At 39.2% G+C, this 22322-nt stretch overlaps 1 protein-coding gene across 5 annotated transcripts in view; it reads right to left on the reverse strand.

Annotated features, from left to right (window-relative positions):
- The window catches only part of IGSF5 (immunoglobulin superfamily member 5), an 84694-nt gene that overhangs the window by 46024 nt on the left and 16348 nt on the right, over nt 1-22322 (reverse strand). For 3 of the 5 annotated variants that reach the window (XM_054973639.1, XM_054973637.1, XM_054973635.1), the window contains exon 4: nt 20175-20480. The exons of the other annotated variants lie outside the window; for them this stretch is intronic. In XM_054973639.1, coding sequence (XP_054829614.1) covers nt 20175-20480 — 306 coding nt within the window. The remainder of the gene's footprint in view (nt 1-20174; nt 20481-22322) is intronic. 5 annotated transcript variants of the gene reach the window in all.

Here is a 22322-nt window from a genome sequence, read left to right on the forward strand (position 1 = left end):
AGGAAATAAGTAAGGCAATACAATCTGCAAATCTAGGAAAGGCGCCAGGGCCAGATGGACTTACGGCTAAATTCTATAAGACAATGGCTAATGAACTGGCACCATTCCTAAAAGAGGTGATGAATGGGGTTTTAAGGGATCAAAGGATTCCAGAAACTTGGAGTGAAGCGAATATATCATTGATCCCAAAAGAGGGCCAAGACCTGACTAATGTGAAAAATTATAGACCTATATCGCTACTCAACAATGACTATAAAATTTTTGCGAAGATATTGGCGGAGAGATTGAAGGGGTGGCTCTCGGAAGTCATAGAGGAGGAACAAGCAGGCTTTTTGCCAGACAGACAAATAAGAGACAACTTAAGGACAGTGATCAATGCTATTGAATATTATGACAAGCGTTGTGACAAAGAGGTTGGTTTCTTCTTTGTAGACGCTGAAAAAGCGTTTGACAATTTAAACTGGGACTTTATGTTTGCCACTATGGAAAAGCTACAATTGGGAGAAAGATTCATCAGAGCAATTAAGGAAATTTATAGAGACCAGACTGCAGCAATCGTGGTGAATGATGAATTGACCAAGAAATTGACGATAAGTAAAGGAACAAGACAAGGTTGCCCGTTATCTCCATTGTTGTTCATTTTAGTATTGGAGATTCTGATGATACAAATACGTCAAGATGATGAAATTCGTGGAATAAAAATAAAGGACTATTCATACAAGGTCAGAGCATTTGCGGATGACATAATGTTAATTGTAGAGGACCCATTGGAGAACATGCCAAGAGTGATAGATAAGATCAAGGAGTTTGGAGACTTGGCAGGTTTCTTCATTAACAAAAAGAAGTCAAAGATATTATGCAAAAATATGACTAAGCAGAAACAACAATTGTTAATGGAAACAACGGATTGTGAAGTAACAAGTAAAGTGAAATATTTGGGAGTCGAATTAACTGCAAAGAACATAGATCTATTCAAAAACAATTATGAAAAACTATGGACTCAGATAGAGAGAGACTTGATTAAATGGAATAGATTGAATTTGTCATGGTTGGGCAGGATTGCAGCAGTTAAGATGAATGTGTTACCAAGAGTAATGTTTTTGCTACAGACAATACCAATCATCAGAGACTCCAAACAATTTGAAAAATGGCAGAGGAAAATATCAGATTTTGTTTGGGCAGGCAAGAAGCCTCGAGTGAAAGTGAAAGTTTTACAAGATGCAAAGGAAAGAGGCGGAATGCAACTGCCCAATCTGAGACTTTATCATGATGCAATCTGCCTAGTTTGGTTGAAAGAATGGATGACATTAAAGAACAAGAAACTATTAGCCCTAGAGGGATATAAAAAAATATTTGGATGGCACGCATATTTATGGCATGACAAAGTAAAGGTCAACTCGATGTTCCTGCATCACTTTGTTCGGAGAAGTCTATACATAATCTGGAAGAAGTACAGAATTTATCTACAAGAAGGAACCCCTTTGTGGGTGGTTCCATATGAGGTGATAGACCCGAGAGCTGTTGATAATGAACAACAATGTTTAACGTATAAAGAAATAACTAAAACTGAAGCATCCAAACTTAGAATAAAGACACAAGAGGAACTATCACCTAACTACGATTGGTTCCAGTATAGACAGATCAGAGACTTATATAATTCGGACTCTGTAAAGGGAGGTATACGAATAGAGAATTCGGAACTAGAGCAGACCCTTCTTAAAGAAGATAAGAAAAGAATATCCAAGGTATACCAAGTACTGTTGAAGTGGTATACCGAGGATGAGATAGTTAAAACACAAATGGTGAAATGGGCTATAAACTTTAATAAAGAAATAACAATGGAGGCATGGGAATACTTGTGGAAAACTACAATGAAGACAACGACATGTATTAATATCAAAGAGAACATTTACAAAATGATCTATCGTTGGTACATGACACCAAAGAAGATTGCGCTAGGGAATTTGAATACTTCTAATAAATGCTGGAAATGTAAGAAGCATGAGGGCTCCCTCTATCATATGTGGTGGTCGTGTGAGGTAGCCAGGCAGTACTGGGGGGAAATAATAAGAGAAATGAGTGAAATTTTACAATTTCAAATTAATAAGAACCCAGAACTCCTGCTACTGAACTTGGGAATGGAGGGAATTCCAGCCCAACATAGGACGTTGATATTTTATATGACAGCAGCAGCTAGACTTTTGTATGCGCAAAAACGCAAAAAAGTGCCAACTATTGAAGATTGGACTTACAAATTGCTGTATATGGCTGAAATGGACAAGATGACAAGAAAACTGAGAGATCTGGACTCAGGGCAGTTCAACACAGACTGGGAGAAGCTGAAACAATACCTGGAGAAGAAATGGGAGGTGGGAGGAAAACTGTGGCAGTTTGAGAACTACTGAAGTATTGAAGTAGAGGGGGGAGACTTTACCGGGGGGAGAAGAGATAAATGTGAATTAATAAGCAGTCAGATTAATAGATTGACATATATATAGATATATATAGGTTAACAAACAGAACATAGAGAAAATAATTAATTATAAGGACTAAATATAAGGAGCGATTAACTAACAATATTTTCTTTTTTTTCTGACAAGTTTTGTACCAAACTGAATGTCTGAAGATATAGATGGGTCAAATTGATTGACTACGTGAGGAGAGATATATAGAACTATTATAAAAAGATAGAATGAGTAATATATAGAGAGAATAAGTCAAATTGTTTGATATAAACGAATGTATGATCTATATGGTTTATGATATATAGAAATACCTGAAATTGAAAAATTGGGATAAATTGTTTATCTAAGATGGAAACAAAGGCTTACAGTTTGGGCATATAATGTTAAAAATAGTTAAGGATGTACTGCTTAGAATAATGGAGAATATATATTTGTTTTAGATAGAGGAAGCTAATAAAAGTAAGGGAAAGGGGACAAAGGGTTGGAAAGCTGTTGGAAGTCAACAAAAAGGGGGGGGAAGGGAGGGGGTTAGAGATGAAAAAATTGGGGAAAATTGAATGTAAATGTGGAAATAATGGATTCTAACCCAATAAAATTTTTTCAAAAAAAATAAAATAAAAAAGGCCATGCTCCTGTTGGCCTGCACGTACCTAGAATGAATGTTTTCAAAATGAATGTCTAAATTAATATATTTGTTACCAGTAGAATCAGAATGTATCTGATAGTGGGGTTCCCATTTCCATCCTTCATAGAAAACAAAACTAACACACAGTAACAGTTTTGATATTTTTCCCCAGTGGTGTCATCCTCTAATGAACCATGGAGCAGATTCTTAGAAAAATAGACTTATTACTTTGTTGGGTTGCTATGAGCAGGTTACCATCTCCCACTAGGGGTTAGGGATCTTAGTTACACATTAAACAGTTGGCAGTTCAAATATTTGAACCCGTCCAAAAAATTAAGAGCAGACTGCCAAAATGCAAAATGAATTAAATTACTTTTAAGTACAATAATGCCAAGCAGCTCCAGGGAGAATTAGTGATTTATATTAGAAAGGGGATTATTGATGAATTAATGAAAGTGTAACAAATATGCCTTTCATAATGTACTAGAACTATGTGATACAAAGGAACAAAACCAAATTAAAATCACCTTAAAAACAAAGCAGTGTAGAAACAAGGCAGTGTATGTATGCCTCTACTTTTTAAATATTTTCCACACTGTGTGAATCAATGTGGTTTCACACATGTACACGCATACACTCATAAATCGTTCGTTCGTTCATTCGTTCATTCGTTCTTTCTTTCTTTCTTCACCCAAGGAGGATAGGTACTCACTTGATCCCTATGCACAAAGTATATTAAATAATAAATATAACAAACTCTTCATACCCTAACCCCCCCAAAAACAGGTTAGTGAACTGGCAGTAGTAAACAATCTGAACAGTTGCCTGGAAATTCTGCATGTATGAATGAAAGAGTAAGGGATAATTTTCTTCATCTTAATGATTAAAAACAGTTTGTTCCACAGCCATGACAGCTTATTTGTTGCTGGAGAAAATAAAGAATGGTGTTGGATAATCTGTAAGTATATAGCAATTATAATTGTGGCATCTAGTTTTTCTTGGTTCTAAGTTACCTCATGTCACCATAACAACTAAAGAAGGTTACTTCAGTATCACTAAGAAAAATCTGAATGAGAGGATTCATTCATTTCCCCACAGACTTCCTGATGGATCTGGTTTGCTTAGTCACTGATTTTTTTATTAAAAAGTCATGGCGTTCGTAGAAAACACAGCCCCACAAACCACGTTTTCACAAACGACGAATCAGCCTGGTTTGTGCATTTTTTGCTTCGTTTTGCAATTCGTGCCCACTTCTACTCATGACAATCTAGTCTCTTTGTAGACCTATAAGAGGGGACACCAACATAGTGCCCTTGAGCACCATGGCACCGACAGCCACTTTTCCTGATGTCCACTAGAACCTTTCTTGGCACCTGCCAAGTGGTTTTAGAAAGTGGGTGAAGCCAGGCAGAGCTTTTGGAGTTTTTTATGTTTATGGTAGAATGCTGACAGTGGTTTTACTTAAGGCACTTTACAGGTGCAAATAGTGGAGTAATATTCTAAAAACGTAGTAGGACAATTCTGAAGAAATATGACTGGGCTGAAATGCTTAATGCACCTAACTGGAACATTTATTGAAATCATCAGATCTTCCCAGTTTTAACATACTTTTATAATTAAGGTTGAAGTTGATAATATCAGTACATCAAAGTTTGTTCACTTTTCAAAAGCCATTTATGTTTCTATCAAAATATAACTGGAATCTCTTTCTTACAGTATACATGCCCTCCAGCACGCACTGTCATGTTAGTGCAGGTTAAGAATGACTGAGAGAAGGGCTTATATAGCCAGGAGAAAAAGCATTATTTATTTTTCTTTTAGCATATGTGAATCAGATACCTGCAAAATGCAGATAGACCCTGCCAGATGAGGGGTCCTTAAACTCACTCAGTATGCATATTTATTTTGTGTCAATGCATGAAAATATAAACAATATATTAATTTCAAAAGGCATCCTATCTAATTGTCAGAATTCCAAAAGTGCTTGCAGGCTGAAAACTGTGTTGAGCACCCCTGACCTAAAGGGTTAAGTGGACTCATACAATGAGTATAAGAATTGTATTGTCGAAGGCTTTCACGGCCAGAGAACGATGGTTGTTGTGGGTTTTCCGGGCTGTATTGCCGTGGTCTTGGCATTGTAGTTCCTGACGTTTCGCCAGCAGCTGTGGCTGGCATCTTCAGAGGTGTAGCACCAAAAGACAGAGATCTCTCAGTGTCACAGTGTGGAAAAGATGTTGGCAGGTCATTTATATCTACTCAGGAGGGGTGGGGTTGAGCTGAGTCATCCTGTAAGAGTTTCCCAGGGTGTGGAATGCTAATGGTGGGAGGCTTCACTGTATCCTGAGGAGGTTCTTTTGCATATGGATTGGTGCTTGATGTGCTAATCTTCTCTGCAGGGCTATTGTCGAGTATAGAGTGTTTTGTTAGCCTGGTGTTTTTCAGAACTGGAAACCATGCTCTGTTCATTCTTAAGGTTTCTTCTTTCCTGTTGAAGTTTTGCTTATGCTTGTGAATTTCAATGGCTTCCCTGTGCAGTCTGACAAAGTAGTTGGAAGTGTTGTCCAGTATTTTGGTGTCCTGGAATAAGATACTGTGCCCTGTTTGAGTTAGGCTATGTTCAGCCACTGCTGATTTTTCAGGTTGTCCAAGTCTGCAGTGTCTTTCATGTTCTTTTATTCTTGTCGGGATGCTACGCTTTGTGGTCCCAATGTAAACTTGTCCACAGCTGCAGGGTATACGGTATACTCCTGCAGAGGAATTACTGATCAGATGGGAAAGCCTATGAAAAAGCATAACCTTCAAGCAGTATTCAGACCCACCCGAAAAATACAACAGATGCTACGATCAGCAAAAGACAGTAGAGACCCCCTCACCTCTGCAGGAGTATACCATTGAAATTCACATAACATGCTCAGGGTTTTGAATTATCAGTTGCAGCTATTGATGCTACTCCAGAATTGGTCGCACACTTGATGGATTCAGAAGTGGTTGATTATTTGGAGCATCTTTCAATACAGATTCAGTATTTGCATGTGTAAGGTCACTGGTTCAATCTTTGGCATTTCCAGTTAAAGTATCAGGAAATAGTGATATAAAAAACCTATACCTGAGACCCTAGACAGCTGTTGCCAGAGTAGACAATACCAAGCTCGATTGACCAATGGTTCTACTCAGTGGGTTGGATCCAGCCAGCTCTTCTTCTAGTAAGAAAGAGAGAAGGGATCCCTTTGATCACTCAAAAGGTTATGCCAGGAATCATAGGACCTACATAGACAAAAACTGTGTGCAAAAGGGGCTGGAGTAAGGAAGAGAACTGGGTGAGATTAAGTGAAAAATCTGGCTGGATCCCACCTAGTATAAGGTAGCTTCTGGAATTTCTCCTCTATTTCAAACCAATTTTGTGGTTCTGATCCACTTAACTGCTTCCATAATTAACTAAAATCCTATCCAGAAACAGATGTTATAATAAATTCTTTTTCATTTTTATTGATGTTTGATCAGCTAAAAGCACAAGCGGTCTTTCTTCTTTGCACCTGTCCGACCATCACCAAAAAAGAAAAGTTCAGCCTTGAGTTCCAGTCCAACCAAAAGTTACTGTCAACAGCCATCTCTGCACATATAGAGCCACTTGAAACCACTTCTGTTTTGCTTGAACTGTACTTGTCATTTTGAAGACTGACAAAGAATTGTCTCTTATAATTTGAATCTACATTAGTCTTAATTCAGTATATGTTTTGAGAGAGGCCTATTTGCTTTACTAACAACAGCAACACAAATACAAAGAAAGCAATACAAAGCAAAGCAAACAGCACAACTATCTCTAAGTTAACTGACAACAGATTTCAAGTTATAAGTGGTGGGATCCCATAGATCTGTTCCACTAACTGAGGTGCTTTCTCAGTGCATTCAAAAAAATCAAATTTCCATTGACACAAGAGGCAATTAGCCACCCATACTATCATAGAAATACTCAAATATGACTTGACAAAAATGCCTCCTCAGAATGCCTCAGAATGTATCTGATAGTGGGGTTCCCATTTCCATCCTTCATAGAAAACAAAACTAACACACAGTAACAGTTTTGATATTTTTCCCCAGTGGTGTCATCCTCTAATGAACCATGGAGCAGATTCTTAGAAAAATAGACTTATTACTTTGTTGGGTTGCTATGAGCAGGTTACCATCTCCCACTAGGGGTTAGGGATCTTAGTTACACATTAAACAGTTGGCAGTTCAAATATTTGAACCCGTCCAAAAAATTAAGAGCAGACTGCCAAAATGCAAAATGAATTAAATTACTTTTAAGTACAATAATGCCAAGCAGCTCCAGGGAGAATTAGTGATTTATATTAGAAAGGGGATTATTGATGAATTAATGAAAGTGTAACAAATATGCCTTTCATAATGTACTAGAACTATGTGATACAAAGGAACAAAACCAAATTAAAATCACCTTAAAAACAAAGCAGTGTAGAAACAAGGCAGTGTATGTATGCCTCTACTTTTTAAATATTTTCCACACTGTGTGAATCAATGTGGTTTCACACATGTACACGCATACACTCATAAATCGTTCGTTCGTTCATTCGTTCATTCGTTCTTTCTTTCTTTCTTCACCCAAGGAGGATAGGTACTCACTTGATCCCTATGCACAAAGTATATTAAATAATAAATATAACAAACTCTTCATACCCTAACCCCCCCAAAAACAGGTTAGTGAACTGGCAGTAGTAAACAATCTGAACAGTTGCCTGGAAATTCTGCATGTATGAATGAAAGAGTAAGGGATAATTTTCTTCATCTTAATGATTAAAAACAGTTTGTTCCACAGCCATGACAGCTTATTTGTTGCTGGAGAAAATAAAGAATGGTGTTGGATAATCTGTAAGTATATAGCAATTATAATTGTGGCATCTAGTTTTTCTTGGTTCTAAGTTACCTCATGTCACCATAACAACTAAAGAAGGTTACTTCAGTATCACTAAGAAAAATCTGAATGAGAGGATTCATTCATTTCCCCACAGACTTCCTGATGGATCTGGTTTGCTTAGTCACTGATTTTTTTATTAAAAAGTCATGGCGTTCGTAGAAAACACAGCCCCACAAACCACGTTTTCACAAACGACGAATCAGCCTGGTTTGTGCATTTTTTGCTTCGTTTTGCAATTCGTGCCCACTTCTACTCATGACAATCTAGTCTCTTTGTAGACCTATAAGAGGGGACACCAACATAGTGCCCTTGAGCACCATGGCACCGACAGCCACTTTTCCTGATGTCCACTAGAACCTTTCTTGGCACCTGCCAAGTGGTTTTAGAAAGTGGGTGAAGCCAGGCAGAGCTTTTGGAGTTTTTTATGTTTATGGTAGAATGCTGACAGTGGTTTTACTTAAGGCACTTTACAGGTGCAAATAGTGGAGTAATATTCTAAAAACGTAGTAGGACAATTCTGAAGAAATATGACTGGGCTGAAATGCTTAATGCACCTAACTGGAACATTTATTGAAATCATCAGATCTTCCCAGTTTTAACATACTTTTATAATTAAGGTTGAAGTTGATAATATCAGTACATCAAAGTTTGTTCACTTTTCAAAAGCCATTTATGTTTCTATCAAAATATAACTGGAATCTCTTTCTTACAGTATACATGCCCTCCAGCACGCACTGTCATGTTAGTGCAGGTTAAGAATGACTGAGAGAAGGGCTTATATAGCCAGGAGAAAAAGCATTATTTATTTTTCTTTTAGCATATGTGAATCAGATACCTGCAAAATGCAGATAGACCCTGCCAGATGAGGGGTCCTTAAACTCACTCAGTATGCATATTTATTTTGTGTCAATGCATGAAAATATAAACAATATATTAATTTCAAAAGGCATCCTATCTAATTGTCAGAATTCCAAAAGTGCTTGCAGGCTGAAAACTGTGTTGAGCACCCCTGACCTAAAGGGTTAAGTGGACTCATACAATGAGTATAAGAATTGTATTGTCGAAGGCTTTCACGGCCAGAGAACGATGGTTGTTGTGGGTTTTCCGGGCTGTATTGCCGTGGTCTTGGCATTGTAGTTCCTGACGTTTCGCCAGCAGCTGTGGCTGGCATCTTCAGAGGTGTAGCACCAAAAGACAGAGATCTCTCAGTGTCACAGTGTGGAAAAGATGTTGGCAGGTCATTTATATCTACTCAGGAGGGGTGGGGTTGAGCTGAGTCATCCTGTAAGAGTTTCCCAGGGTGTGGAATGCTAATGGTGGGAGGCTTCACTGTATCCTGAGGAGGTTCTTTTGCATATGGATTGGTGCTTGATGTGCTAATCTTCTCTGCAGGGCTATTGTCGAGTATAGAGTGTTTTGTTAGCCTGGTGTTTTTCAGAACTGGAAACCATGCTCTGTTCATTCTTAAGGTTTCTTCTTTCCTGTTGAAGTTTTGCTTATGCTTGTGAATTTCAATGGCTTCCCTGTGCAGTCTGACAAAGTAGTTGGAAGTGTTGTCCAGTATTTTGGTGTCCTGGAATAAGATACTGTGCCCTGTTTGAGTTAGGCTATGTTCAGCCACTGCTGATTTTTCAGGTTGTCCAAGTCTGCAGTGTCTTTCATGTTCTTTTATTCTTGTCGGGATGCTACGCTTTGTGGTCCCAATGTAAACTTGTCCACAGCTGCAGGGTATACGGTATACTCCTGCAGAGGAATTACTGATCAGATGGGAAAGCCTATGAAAAAGCATAACCTTCAAGCAGTATTCAGACCCACCCAAAAAATACAACAGATGCTACGATCAGCAAAAGACAGTAGAGACCCCCTCACCTCTGCAGGAGTATACCATTGAAATTCACATAACATGCTCAGGGTTTTGAATTATCAGTTGCAGCTATTGATGCTACTCCAGAATTGGTCGCACACTTGATGGATTCAGAAGTGGTTGATTATTTGGAGCATCTTTCAATACAGATTCAGTATTTGCATGTGTAAGGTCACTGGTTCAATCTTTGGCATTTCCAGTTAAAGTATCAGGAAATAGTGATATAAAAAACCTATACCTGAGACCCTAGACAGCTGTTGCCAGAGTAGACAATACCAAGCTCGATTGACCAATGGTTCTACTCAGTGGGTTGGATCCAGCCAGCTCTTCTTCTAGTAAGAAAGAGAGAAGGGATCCCTTTGATCACTCAAAAGGTTATGCCAGGAATCATAGGACCTACATAGACAAAAACTGTGTGCAAAAGGGGCTGGAGTAAGGAAGAGAACTGGGTGAGATTAAGTGAAAAATCTGGCTGGATCCCACCTAGTATAAGGTAGCTTCTGGAATTTCTCCTCTATTTCAAACCAATTTTGTGGTTCTGATCCACTTAACTGCTTCCATAATTAACTAAAATCCTATCCAGAAACAGATGTTATAATAAATTCTTTTTCATTTTTATTGATGTTTGATCAGCTAAAAGCACAAGCGGTCTTTCTTCTTTGCACCTGTCCGACCATCACCAAAAAAGAAAAGTTCAGCCTTGAGTTCCAGTCCAACCAAAAGTTACTGTCAACAGCCATCTCTGCACATATAGAGCCACTTGAAACCACTTCTGTTTTGCTTGAACTGTACTTGTCATTTTGAAGACTGACAAAGAATTGTCTCTTATAATTTGAATCTACATTAGTCTTAATTCAGTATATGTTTTGAGAGAGGCCTATTTGCTTTACTAACAACAGCAACACAAATACAAAGAAAGCAATACAAAGCAAAGCAAACAGCACAACTATCTCTAAGTTAACTGACAACAGATTTCAAGTTATAAGTGGTGGGATCCCATAGATCTGTTCCACTAACTGAGGTGCTTTCTCAGTGCATTCAAAAAAATCAAATTTCCATTGACACAAGAGGCAATTAGCCACCCATACTATCATAGAAATACTCAAATATGACTTGACAAAAATGCCTCCTCAGAATGCCTCAGAATGTATCTGATAGTGGGGTTCCCATTTCCATCCTTCATAGAAAACAAAACTAACACACAGTAACAGTTTTGATATTTTTCCCCAGTGGTGTCATCCTCTAATGAACCATGGAGCAGATTCTTAGAAAAATAGACTTATTACTTTGTTGGGTTGCTATGAGCAGGTTACCATCTCCCACTAGGGGTTAGGGATCTTAGTTACACATTAAACAGTTGGCAGTTCAAATATTTGAACCCGTCCAAAAAATTAAGAGCAGACTGCCAAAATGCAAAATGAATTAAATTACTTTTAAGTACAATAATGCCAAGCAGCTCCAGGGAGAATTAGTGATTTATATTAGAAAGGGGATTATTGATGAATTAATGAAAGTGTAACAAATATGCCTTTCATAATGTACTAGAACTATGTGATACAAAGGAACAAAACCAAATTAAAATCACCTTAAAAACAAAGCAGTGTAGAAACAAGGCAGTGTATGTATGCCTCTACTTTTTAAATATTTTCCACACTGTGTGAATCAATGTGGTTTCACACATGTACACGCATACACTCATAAATCGTTCGTTCGTTCATTCGTTCATTCGTTCTTTCTTTCTTTCTTCACCCAAGGAGGATAGGTACTCACTTGATCCCTATGCACAAAGTATATTAAATAATAAATATAACAAACTCTTCATACCCTAACCCCCCCAAAAACAGGTTAGTGAACTGGCAGTAGTAAACAATCTGAACAGTTGCCTGGAAATTCTGCATGTATGAATGAAAGAGTAAGGGATAATTTTCTTCATCTTAATGATTAAAAACAGTTTGTTCCACAGCCATGACAGCTTATTTGTTGCTGGAGAAAATAAAGAATGGTGTTGGATAATCTGTAAGTATATAGCAATTATAATTGTGGCATCTAGTTTTTCTTGGTTCTAAGTTACCTCATGTCACCATAACAACTAAAGAAGGTTACTTCAGTATCACTAAGAAAAATCTGAATGAGAGGATTCATTCATTTCCCCACAGACTTCCTGATGGATCTGGTTTGCTTAGTCACTGATTTTTTTATTAAAAAGTCATGGCGTTCGTAGAAAACACAGCCCCACAAACCACGTTTTCACAAACGACGAATCAGCCTGGTTTGTGCATTTTTTGCTTCGTTTTGCAATTCGTGCCCACTTCTACTCATGACAATCTAGTCTCTTTGTAGACCTATAAGAGGGGACACCAACATAGTGCCCTTGAGCACCATGGCACCGACAGCCACTTTTCCTGATGTCCACTAGAACCTTTCTTGGCACCTGCCAAGTGGTTTTAGAAAGTGGGTGAAGCCAGGCAGAGCTTTTGGAGTTTTTTATGTTTATGGTAGAATGCTGACAGTGGTTTTACTTAAGGCACTTTACAGGTGCAAATAGTGGAGTAATATTCTAAAAACGTAGTAGGACAATTCTGAAGAAATATGACTGGGCTGAAATGCTTAATGCACCTAACTGGAACATTTATTGAAATCATCAGATCTTCCCAGTTTTAACATACTTTTATAATTAAGGTTGAAGTTGATAATATCAGTACATCAAAGTTTGTTCACTTTTCAAAAGCCATTTATGTTTCTATCAAAATATAACTGGAATCTCTTTCTTACAGTATACATGCCCTCCAGCACGCACTGTCATGTTAGTGCAGGTTAAGAATGACTGAGAGAAGGGCTTATATAGCCAGGAGAAAAAGCATTATTTATTTTTCTTTTAGCATATGTGAATCAGATACCTGCAAAATGCAGATAGACCCTGCCAGATGAGGGGTCCTTAAACTCACTCAGTATGCATATTTATTTTGTGTCAATGCATGAAAATATAAACAATATATTAATTTCAAAAGGCATCCTATCTAATTGTCAGAATTCCAAAAGTGCTTGCAGGCTGAAAACTGTGTTGAGCACCCCTGACCTAAAGGGTTAAGTGGACTCATACAATGAGTATAAGAATTGTATTGTCGAAGGCTTTCACGGCCAGAGAACGATGGTTGTTGTGGGTTTTCCGGGCTGTATTGCCGTGGTCTTGGCATTGTAGTTCCTGACGTTTCGCCAGCAGCTGTGGCTGGCATCTTCAGAGGTGTAGCACCAAAAGACAGAGATCTCTCAGTGTCACAGTGTGGAAAAGATGTTGGCAGGTCATTTATATCTACTCAGGAGGGGTGGGGTTGAGCTGAGTCATCCTGTAAGAGTTTCCCAGGGTGTGGAATGCTAATGGTGGGAGGCTTCACTGTATCCTGAGGAGGTTCTTTTGCATATGGATTGGTGCTTGATGTGCTAATCTTCTCTGCAGGGCTATTGTCGAGTATAGAGTGTTTTGTTAGCCTGGTGTTTTTCAGAACTGGAAACCATGCTCTGTTCATTCTTAAGGTTTCTTCTTTCCTGTTGAAGTTTTGCTTATGCTTGTGAATTTCAATGGCTTCCCTGTGCAGTCTGACAAAGTAGTTGGAAGTGTTGTCCAGTATTTTGGTGTCCTGGAATAAGATACTGTGCCCTGTTTGAGTTAGGCTATGTTCAGCCACTGCTGATTTTTCAGGTTGTCCAAGTCTGCAGTGTCTTTCATGTTCTTTTATTCTTGTCGGGATGCTACGCTTTGTGGTCCCAATGTAAACTTGTCCACAGCTGCAGGGTATACGGTATACTCCTGCAGAGGAATTACTGATCAGATGGGAAAGCCTATGAAAAAGCATAACCTTCAAGCAGTATTCAGACCCACCCAAAAAATACAACAGATGCTACGATCAGCAAAAGACAGTAGAGACCCCCTCACCTCTGCAGGAGTATACCATTGAAATTCACATAACATGCTCAGGGTTTTGAATTATCAGTTGCAGCTATTGATGCTACTCCAGAATTGGTCGCACACTTGATGGATTCAGAAGTGGTTGATTATTTGGAGCATCTTTCAATACAGATTCAGTATTTGCATGTGTAAGGTCACTGGTTCAATCTTTGGCATTTCCAGTTAAAGTATCAGGAAATAGTGATATAAAAAACCTATACCTGAGACCCTAGACAGCTGTTGCCAGAGTAGACAATACCAAGCTCGATTGACCAATGGTTCTACTCAGTGGGTTGGATCCAGCCAGCTCTTCTTCTAGTAAGAAAGAGAGAAGGGATCCCTTTGATCACTCAAAAGGTTATGCCAGGAATCATAGGACCTACATAGACAAAAACTGTGTGCAAAAGGGGCTGGAGTAAGGAAGAGAACTGGGTGAGATTAAGTGAAAAATCTGGCTGGATCCCACCTAGTATAAGGTAGCTTCTGGAATTTCTCCTCTATTTCAAACCAATTTTGTGGTTCTGATCCACTTAACTGCTTCCATAATTAACTAAAATCCTATCCAGAAACAGATGTTATAATAAATTCTTTTTCATTTTTATTGATGTTTGATCAGCTAAAAGCACAAGCGGTCTTTCTTCTTTGCACCTGTCCGACCATCACCAAAAAAGAAAAGTTCAGCCTTGAGTTCCAGTCCAACCAAAAGTTACTGTCAACAGCCATCTCTGCACATATAGAGCCACTTGAAACCACTTCTGTTTTGCTTGAACTGTACTTGTCATTTTGAAGACTGACAAAGAATTGTCTCTTATAATTTGAATCTACATTAGTCTTAATTCAGTATATGTTTTGAGAGAGGCCTATTTGCTTTACTAACAACAGCAACACAAATACAAAGAAAGCAATACAAAGCAAAGCAAACAGCACAACTATCTCTAAGTTAACTGACAACAGATTTCAAGTTATAAGTGGTGGGATCCCATAGATCTGTTCCACTAACTGAGGTGCTTTCTCAGTGCATTCAAAAAAATCAAATTTCCATTGACACAAGAGGCAATTAGCCACCCATACTATCATAGAAATACTCAAATATGACTTGACAAAAATGCCTCCTCAGAATGCCTCAGAATGTATCTGATAGTGGGGTTCCCATTTCCATCCTTCATAGAAAACAAAACTAACACACAGTAACAGTTTTGATATTTTTCCCCAGTGGTGTCATCCTCTAATGAACCATGGAGCAGATTCTTAGAAAAATAGACTTATTACTTTGTTGGGTTGCTATGAGCAGGTTACCATCTCCCACTAGGGGTTAGGGATCTTAGTTACACATTAAACAGTTGGCAGTTCAAATATTTGAACCCGTCCAAAAAATTAAGAGCAGACTGCCAAAATGCAAAATGAATTAAATTACTTTTAAGTACAATAATGCCAAGCAGCTCCAGGGAGAATTAGTGATTTATATTAGAAAGGGGATTATTGATGAATTAATGAAAGTGTAACAAATATGCCTTTCATAATGTACTAGAACTATGTGATACAAAGGAACAAAACCAAATTAAAATCACCTTAAAAACAAAGCAGTGTAGAAACAAGGCAGTGTATGTATGCCTCTACTTTTTAAATATTTTCCACACTGTGTGAATCAATGTGGTTTCACACATGTACACGCATACACTCATAAATCGTTCGTTCGTTCATTCGTTCATTCGTTCTTTCTTTCTTTCTTCACCCAAGGAGGATAGGTACTCACTTGATCCCTATGCACAAAGTATATTAAATAATAAATATAACAAACTCTTCATACCCTAACCCCCCCAAAAACAGGTTAGTGAACTGGCAGTAGTAAACAATCTGAACAGTTGCCTGGAAATTCTGCATGTATGAATGAAAGAGTAAGGGATAATTTTCTTCATCTTAATGATTAAAAACAGTTTGTTCCACAGCCATGACAGCTTATTTGTTGCTGGAGAAAATAAAGAATGGTGTTGGATAATCTGTAAGTATATAGCAATTATAATTGTGGCATCTAGTTTTTCTTGGTTCTAAGTTACCTCATGTCACCATAACAACTAAAGAAGGTTACTTCAGTATCACTAAGAAAAATCTGAATGAGAGGATTCATTCATTTCCCCACAGACTTCCTGATGGATCTGGTTTGCTTAGTCACTGATTTTTTTATTAAAAAGTCATGGCGTTCGTAGAAAACACAGCCCCACAAACCACGTTTTCACAAACGACGAATCAGCCTGGTTTGTGCATTTTTTGCTTCGTTTTGCAATTCGTGCCCACTTCTACTCATGACAATCTAGTCTCTTTGTAGACCTATAAGAGGGGACACCAACATAGTGCCCTTGAGCACCATGGCACCGACAGCCACTTTTCCTGATGTCCACTAGAACCTTTCTTGGCACCTGCCAAGTGGTTTTAGAAAGTGGGTGAAGCCAGGCAGAGCTTTTGGAGTTTTTTATGTTTATGGTAGAATGCTGACAGTGGTTTTACTTAAGGCACTTTACAGGTGCAAATAGTGGAGTAATATTCTAAAAACGTAGTAGGACAATTCTGAAGAAATATGACTGGGCTGAAATGCTTAATGCACCTAACTGGAACATTTATTGAAATCATCAGATCTTCCCAGTTTTAACATACTTTTATAATTAAGGTTGAAGTTGATAATATCAGTACATCAAAGTTTGTTCACTTTTCAAAAGCCATTTATGTTTCTATCAAAATATAACTGGAATCTCTTTCTTACAGTATACATGCCCTCCAGCACGCACTGTCATGTTAGTGCAGGTTAAGAATGACTGAGAGAAGGGCTTATATAGCCAGGAGAAAAAGCATTATTTATTTTTCTTTTAGCATATGTGAATCAGATACCTGCAAAATGCAGATAGACCCTGCCAGATGAGGGGTCCTTAAACTCACTCAGTATGCATATTTATTTTGTGTCAATGCATGAAAATATAAACAATATATTAATTTCAAAAGGCATCCTATCTAATTGTCAGAATTCCAAAAGTGCTTGCAGGCTGAAAACTGTGTTGAGCACCCCTGACCTAAAGGGTTAAGTGGACTCATACAATGAGTATAAGAATTGTATTGTCGAAGGCTTTCACGGCCAGAGAACGATGGTTGTTGTGGGTTTTCCGGGCTGTATTGCCGTGGTCTTGGCATTGTAGTTCCTGACGTTTCGCCAGCAGCTGTGGCTGGCATCTTCAGAGGTGTAGCACCAAAAGACAGAGATCTCTCAGTGTCACAGTGTGGAAAAGATGTTGGCAGGTCATTTATATCTACTCAGGAGGGGTGGGGTTGAGCTGAGTCATCCTGTAAGAGTTTCCCAGGGTGTGGAATGCTAATGGTGGGAGGCGTCACTGTATCCTGAGGAGGTTCTTTTGCATATGGATTGGTGCTTGATGTGCTAATCTTCTCTGCAGGGCTATTGTCGAGTATAGAGTGTTTTGTTAGCCTGGTGTTTTTCAGAACTGGAAACCATGCTCTGTTCATTCTTAAGGTTTCTTCTTTCCTGTTGAAGTTTTGCTTATGCTTGTGAATTTCAATGGCTTCCCTGTGCAGTCTGACAAAGTAGTTGGAAGTGTTGTCCAGTATTTTGGTGTCCTGGAATAAGATACTGTGCCCTGTTTGAGTTAGGCTATGTTCAGCCACTGCTGATTTTTCAGGTTGTCCAAGTCTGCAGTGTCTTTCATGTTCTTTTATTCTTGTCGGGATGCTACGCTTTGTGGTCCCAATGTAAACTTGTCCACAGCTGCAGGGTATACGGTATACTCCTGCAGAGGAATTACTGATCAGATGGGAAAGCCTATGAAAAAGCATAACCTTCAAGCAGTATTCAGACCCACCCAAAAAATACAACAGATGCTACGATCAGCAAAAGACAGTAGAGACCCCCTCACCTCTGCAGGAGTATACCATTGAAATTCACATAACATGCTCAGGGTTTTGAATTATCAGTTGCAGCTATTGATGCTACTCCAGAATTGGTCGCACACTTGATGGATTCAGAAGTGGTTGATTATTTGGAGCATCTTTCAATACAGATTCAGTATTTGCATGTGTAAGGTCACTGGTTCAATCTTTGGCATTTCCAGTTAAAGTATCAGGAAATAGTGATATAAAAAACCTATACCTGAGACCCTAGACAGCTGTTGCCAGAGTAGACAATACCAAGCTCGATTGACCAATGGTTCTACTCAGTGGGTTGGATCCAGCCAGCTCTTCTTCTAGTAAGAAAGAGAGAAGGGATCCCTTTGATCACTCAAAAGGTTATGCCAGGAATCATAGGACCTACATAGACAAAAACTGTGTGCAAAAGGGGCTGGAGTAAGGAAGAGAACTGGGTGAGATTAAGTGAAAAATCTGGCTGGATCCCACCTAGTATAAGGTAGCTTCTGGAATTTCTCCTCTATTTCAAACCAATTTTGTGGTTCTGATCCACTTAACTGCTTCCATAATTAACTAAAATCCTATCCAGAAACAGATGTTATAATAAATTCTTTTTCATTTTTATTGATGTTTGATCAGCTAAAAGCACAAGCGGTCTTTCTTCTTTGCACCTGTCCGACCATCACCAAAAAAGAAAAGTTCAGCCTTGAGTTCCAGTCCAACCAAAAGTTACTGTCAACAGCCATCTCTGCACATATAGAGCCACTTGAAACCACTTCTGTTTTGCTTGAACTGTACTTGTCATTTTGAAGACTGACAAAGAATTGTCTCTTATAATTTGAATCTACATTAGTCTTAATTCAGTATATGTTTTGAGAGAGGCCTATTTGCTTTACTAACAACAGCAACACAAATACAAAGAAAGCAATACAAAGCAAAGCAAACAGCACAACTATCTCTAAGTTAACTGACAACAGATTTCAAGTTATAAGTGGTGGGATCCCATAGATCTGTTCCACTAACTGAGGTGCTTTCTCAGTGCATTCAAAAAAATCAAATTTCCATTGACACAAGAGGCAATTAGCCACCCATACTATCATAGAAATACTCAAATATGACTTGACAAAAATGCCTCCTTGTCTAGAAGCAAGAAACAACTAAACCCATTAACATAATTCCACAAATCATAGAAAGCTCCTAAATATGGATCAATGGTGAGATCAGCTGGTTATGGTTGCTTTGCTTTACAGAGTGAATTACAGCACAAACCTAAAGAGATACCCTTCAAAGTCCATTGGAGCCAATAGACTTAAAATGGTATAATTCTGTTTAGGATTGCCCTGCCAATCTCCTACTCACAGCCATCCAAAATTTCAGAAGAGCAGGCACATTAATTTACAGAAAAAAGGAGACAGTGTTTTGACACTATTTGCCATCTTAGCCCACATGCACTGGTGTTACACATTACCAGATTGGCCATGGGTGCACTGAACCATTCTGTAGTCAACATTAGAGATGGGCACGAACAGCAATACAAAAAAAAAAGCCACGAATAGCCCAATCTGCTGTTCGAGAACAAGCTATTTGTGAGGCCCCATTCTAAACAAACAGGTGGTTGTTGCAAACCTTGTTTGTTGCTGTTCGTCAAGCCATACAGTCTGGCACCTGCAATCAATTCCCTTGGCAACATAGGCAGGGATTGTCTGAACTCTATCTGAACTCCTGCTGTTGCCCTGGAAATCCCAATCTAAGCCCAATTTAGCTTAATAGGCAGGTATTTCTTCCAAGTGTGGCGCTCCAAATTTGTTACAAGAGAGCAAAGACCATGGGGAAGGGGGGCTCCCAGCTCTGACTAGTCTTTGCAGACAGTGGAGAGGGAGAGACAGCTGCTGTTGGCATTTTGATAGAGAGGCAGGAAGAGTGCATTGGAGCTTGAATTTTCTTTGTGTGTGGTGGGATATGGATCAACCTCTTCAGGTTCCAGGGCTGCTGCCAGGCTCTGGGGCCAAGCTATTATTTACTATTAGTACCTTTCCTGCTGCCTGCTCAGGTAGGGTTTCTGGGAGTGTTGCAGTAGGGATCTTGACCAAACTTGGACGATGGCTGGAGGAGAGCCTGCTGGCCCCCACAAACTGCCAACCACAAACATGTTCATGAGCAAGGCCATGTTCATGGTTGTTCGTGAGTCCCTGTTCGTGGATGACAACGAACAACGAACATCATGTTTGGGTTTTTTTTCTGTTCGTGCCCATCTCTAGTCAGCATCATAACATGCAGAAGTCCCTATGATATTGATCAGATTTTATGGACGCCTTTCAAGCATTCTCACAATAACCTGGAACCCAGGTTCTGTCCCTTATATTTGTACATGCCAGATTGTATGAAAATAAATATAAAGTTTTGAAAGTGAAGCAAGAAGGGCATAGGTAAGAATATTCACTTACTTGGAGGAGGATACACAACAAGAGTCATAGTTGCAGACTGAGGTTTAGTTAGGGCAAGTATGGCAGCTAAGCAAATCACAGTAGAATTGATCACTGGAGTCAGGGTCAAGATGCTGTCTTCATTGTATAAGCTGTTAGATCCTTGACTCTGGTTGGTAATGTAATATGAATTATCTACTGAAATATTATTTACCATCCAGGTAATGTGTGGAGCAGGGTCCCATCCAACAGCTTCACAAACTATCTCAATTGTTTGGTTCATTCTTACTGTCAAGTTGTGATCTTTGATATCCAAAGATCCATTAACTGTTGGAGAAAAGACGGTTTTCTTCCTTCAGAATAATTTATTTTACAGCATTCATAGTTCTGGTTTGTTATACTCAGTTATGAAATTGCATTAAAATATTGTTACTTTTTTCCCAAATTGAGATTAATTTCAGTAATTTTTTCAGCATCTCTAATATCATGTTCAAGTAACATCCCATAGATAATTTCAGACAGAAAAAAATCCCCAATTCTTAAGAAAAAGTAGTACTAATACATTGCACTCACACTCGTATATCTTTCCAAACATAGATCCATATACTATAGATTTTTTATTGTCAGTTTTAAATGATGCAATTTATGTTTATATTGCTCAAACATTTGTCACTTTGGGGCAAATTTATGTAAGCAGATAACATATTCCTGAATGCATTCTCTAAAAATGATTGACAGTACTGTTGACACAAGGAGTACTGTGGGTCAGCGGATAGGCATACCTACCCTGATCAAAGGTCACTCTGCTCCCCTCATACTCATAAATGCTTAACAATGCAAAAGTTTCTCTCTGCTATGTGCAGTTTCCCTGTCTCTGTCTGTAACTGATTAGCAAGGGATTAGCAAAGGACAAACATCTATTTCCTCAGCCATTGTTTCTTGCTGTATGCCTGCTATGTTAAATAAAGCACGACTGCCCAAATGGGGGAGATGGGTGTTCAGAATCTTCAACCCTGTGTCGTGTCATTCCTACAAGTGGCGCCGCGAAGCAGGGACTCCGCTCATCAACGCCTGGCATAGGCCCCGTGAGTGCACTCCTTCGTCGCTGTCTCAGTGACCCCTTCATTGGTGAGTATGGGAGGACAATTTTCACATGCCCAGTGCAGGCATATAGAGGAACTCCAGTTCCTGGTTCAGAAGTTTGGCGGGTCCGTGACTTCTAGTCAACTTCACTCCTTGTTTCAGGAGCTTAATAAGCTGTGCCCTTTGTACCCTGAGGAGGATTTTCTCTGCCTCAAGGACTGGGAGAAAATCGGCTGGGTTCTTCATGCCCCGCCACGAGCTAAGGTAGAGTTGTTGTATACCTGGCACCAATGCAGGCATTCAGTGGAGAAGTTTACACCCATTCCCACTGCTCAGTTGTCTAAGGAATGCCCATCAAAGTATGTTGATGTGCCGTTGCTTCCTCCAGCACCGCTCAGCTCCCCCTCCCCTCCACAACCTTCTGCGGCCCCCAGTAAAGATTTTAATCCTCCACCTTCCGCTGGAGGAGTCCCAGGGGGTCTTGTAAGGGAGGTACTGGAATGGGAACTCAGGCAGGCAAAATCCAAGGATGTGGCAGAATTAACTGAAATGCTTGCTATCTGCCCAGTTCATTTTACTGATTAGGTTGATGATCAGGGCCGCCGGATTGTGGAGTATAAGCCTCTCTCTTATCCTGTTCTTACTGAGTTAAGAAAAGCTATTCGGGACATGGGATTGCAGAGCAGTTATATGCAAGGCATGCTTGAGGCTGTTATGCATAATCATACCCTAGTTCCAGAGGATTGGAAAACCACGATTCGCATGCTTCTAACTCCTGCACAATATGTGGTTTGGGAAAGTGAATTCCACCAGCAGTGTGTACTAAGAGGCGACAATTCTGGCGGAGCTTACACTGCTGAGCAACTCTATGGGGCAGGAAATTTTAGTGACACCAATCATCAGATAATTTTACCTGCTGCCACTCTGGAGGTTTCTTCTAATTGTGCCTTTCGCGCTTTTCAGCGTGTCCCATCTTCTGGCAAACCCTCGCAAACCTTTTCCAGCATTCACCAAAAAGCCGCTGAGCCTTACACAGACTTTGTTAATCGCCTGCAGGAAGCCCTTAAGCGTCAAGTTGATAATGCT

The sequence above is a fragment of the Eublepharis macularius genome, chromosome 3 (genome assembly GCF_028583425.1).
Source record: "Eublepharis macularius isolate TG4126 chromosome 3, MPM_Emac_v1.0, whole genome shotgun sequence".
In the NCBI taxonomy this organism is placed as follows: Eukaryota; Metazoa; Chordata; class Lepidosauria; order Squamata; family Eublepharidae; genus Eublepharis; species Eublepharis macularius.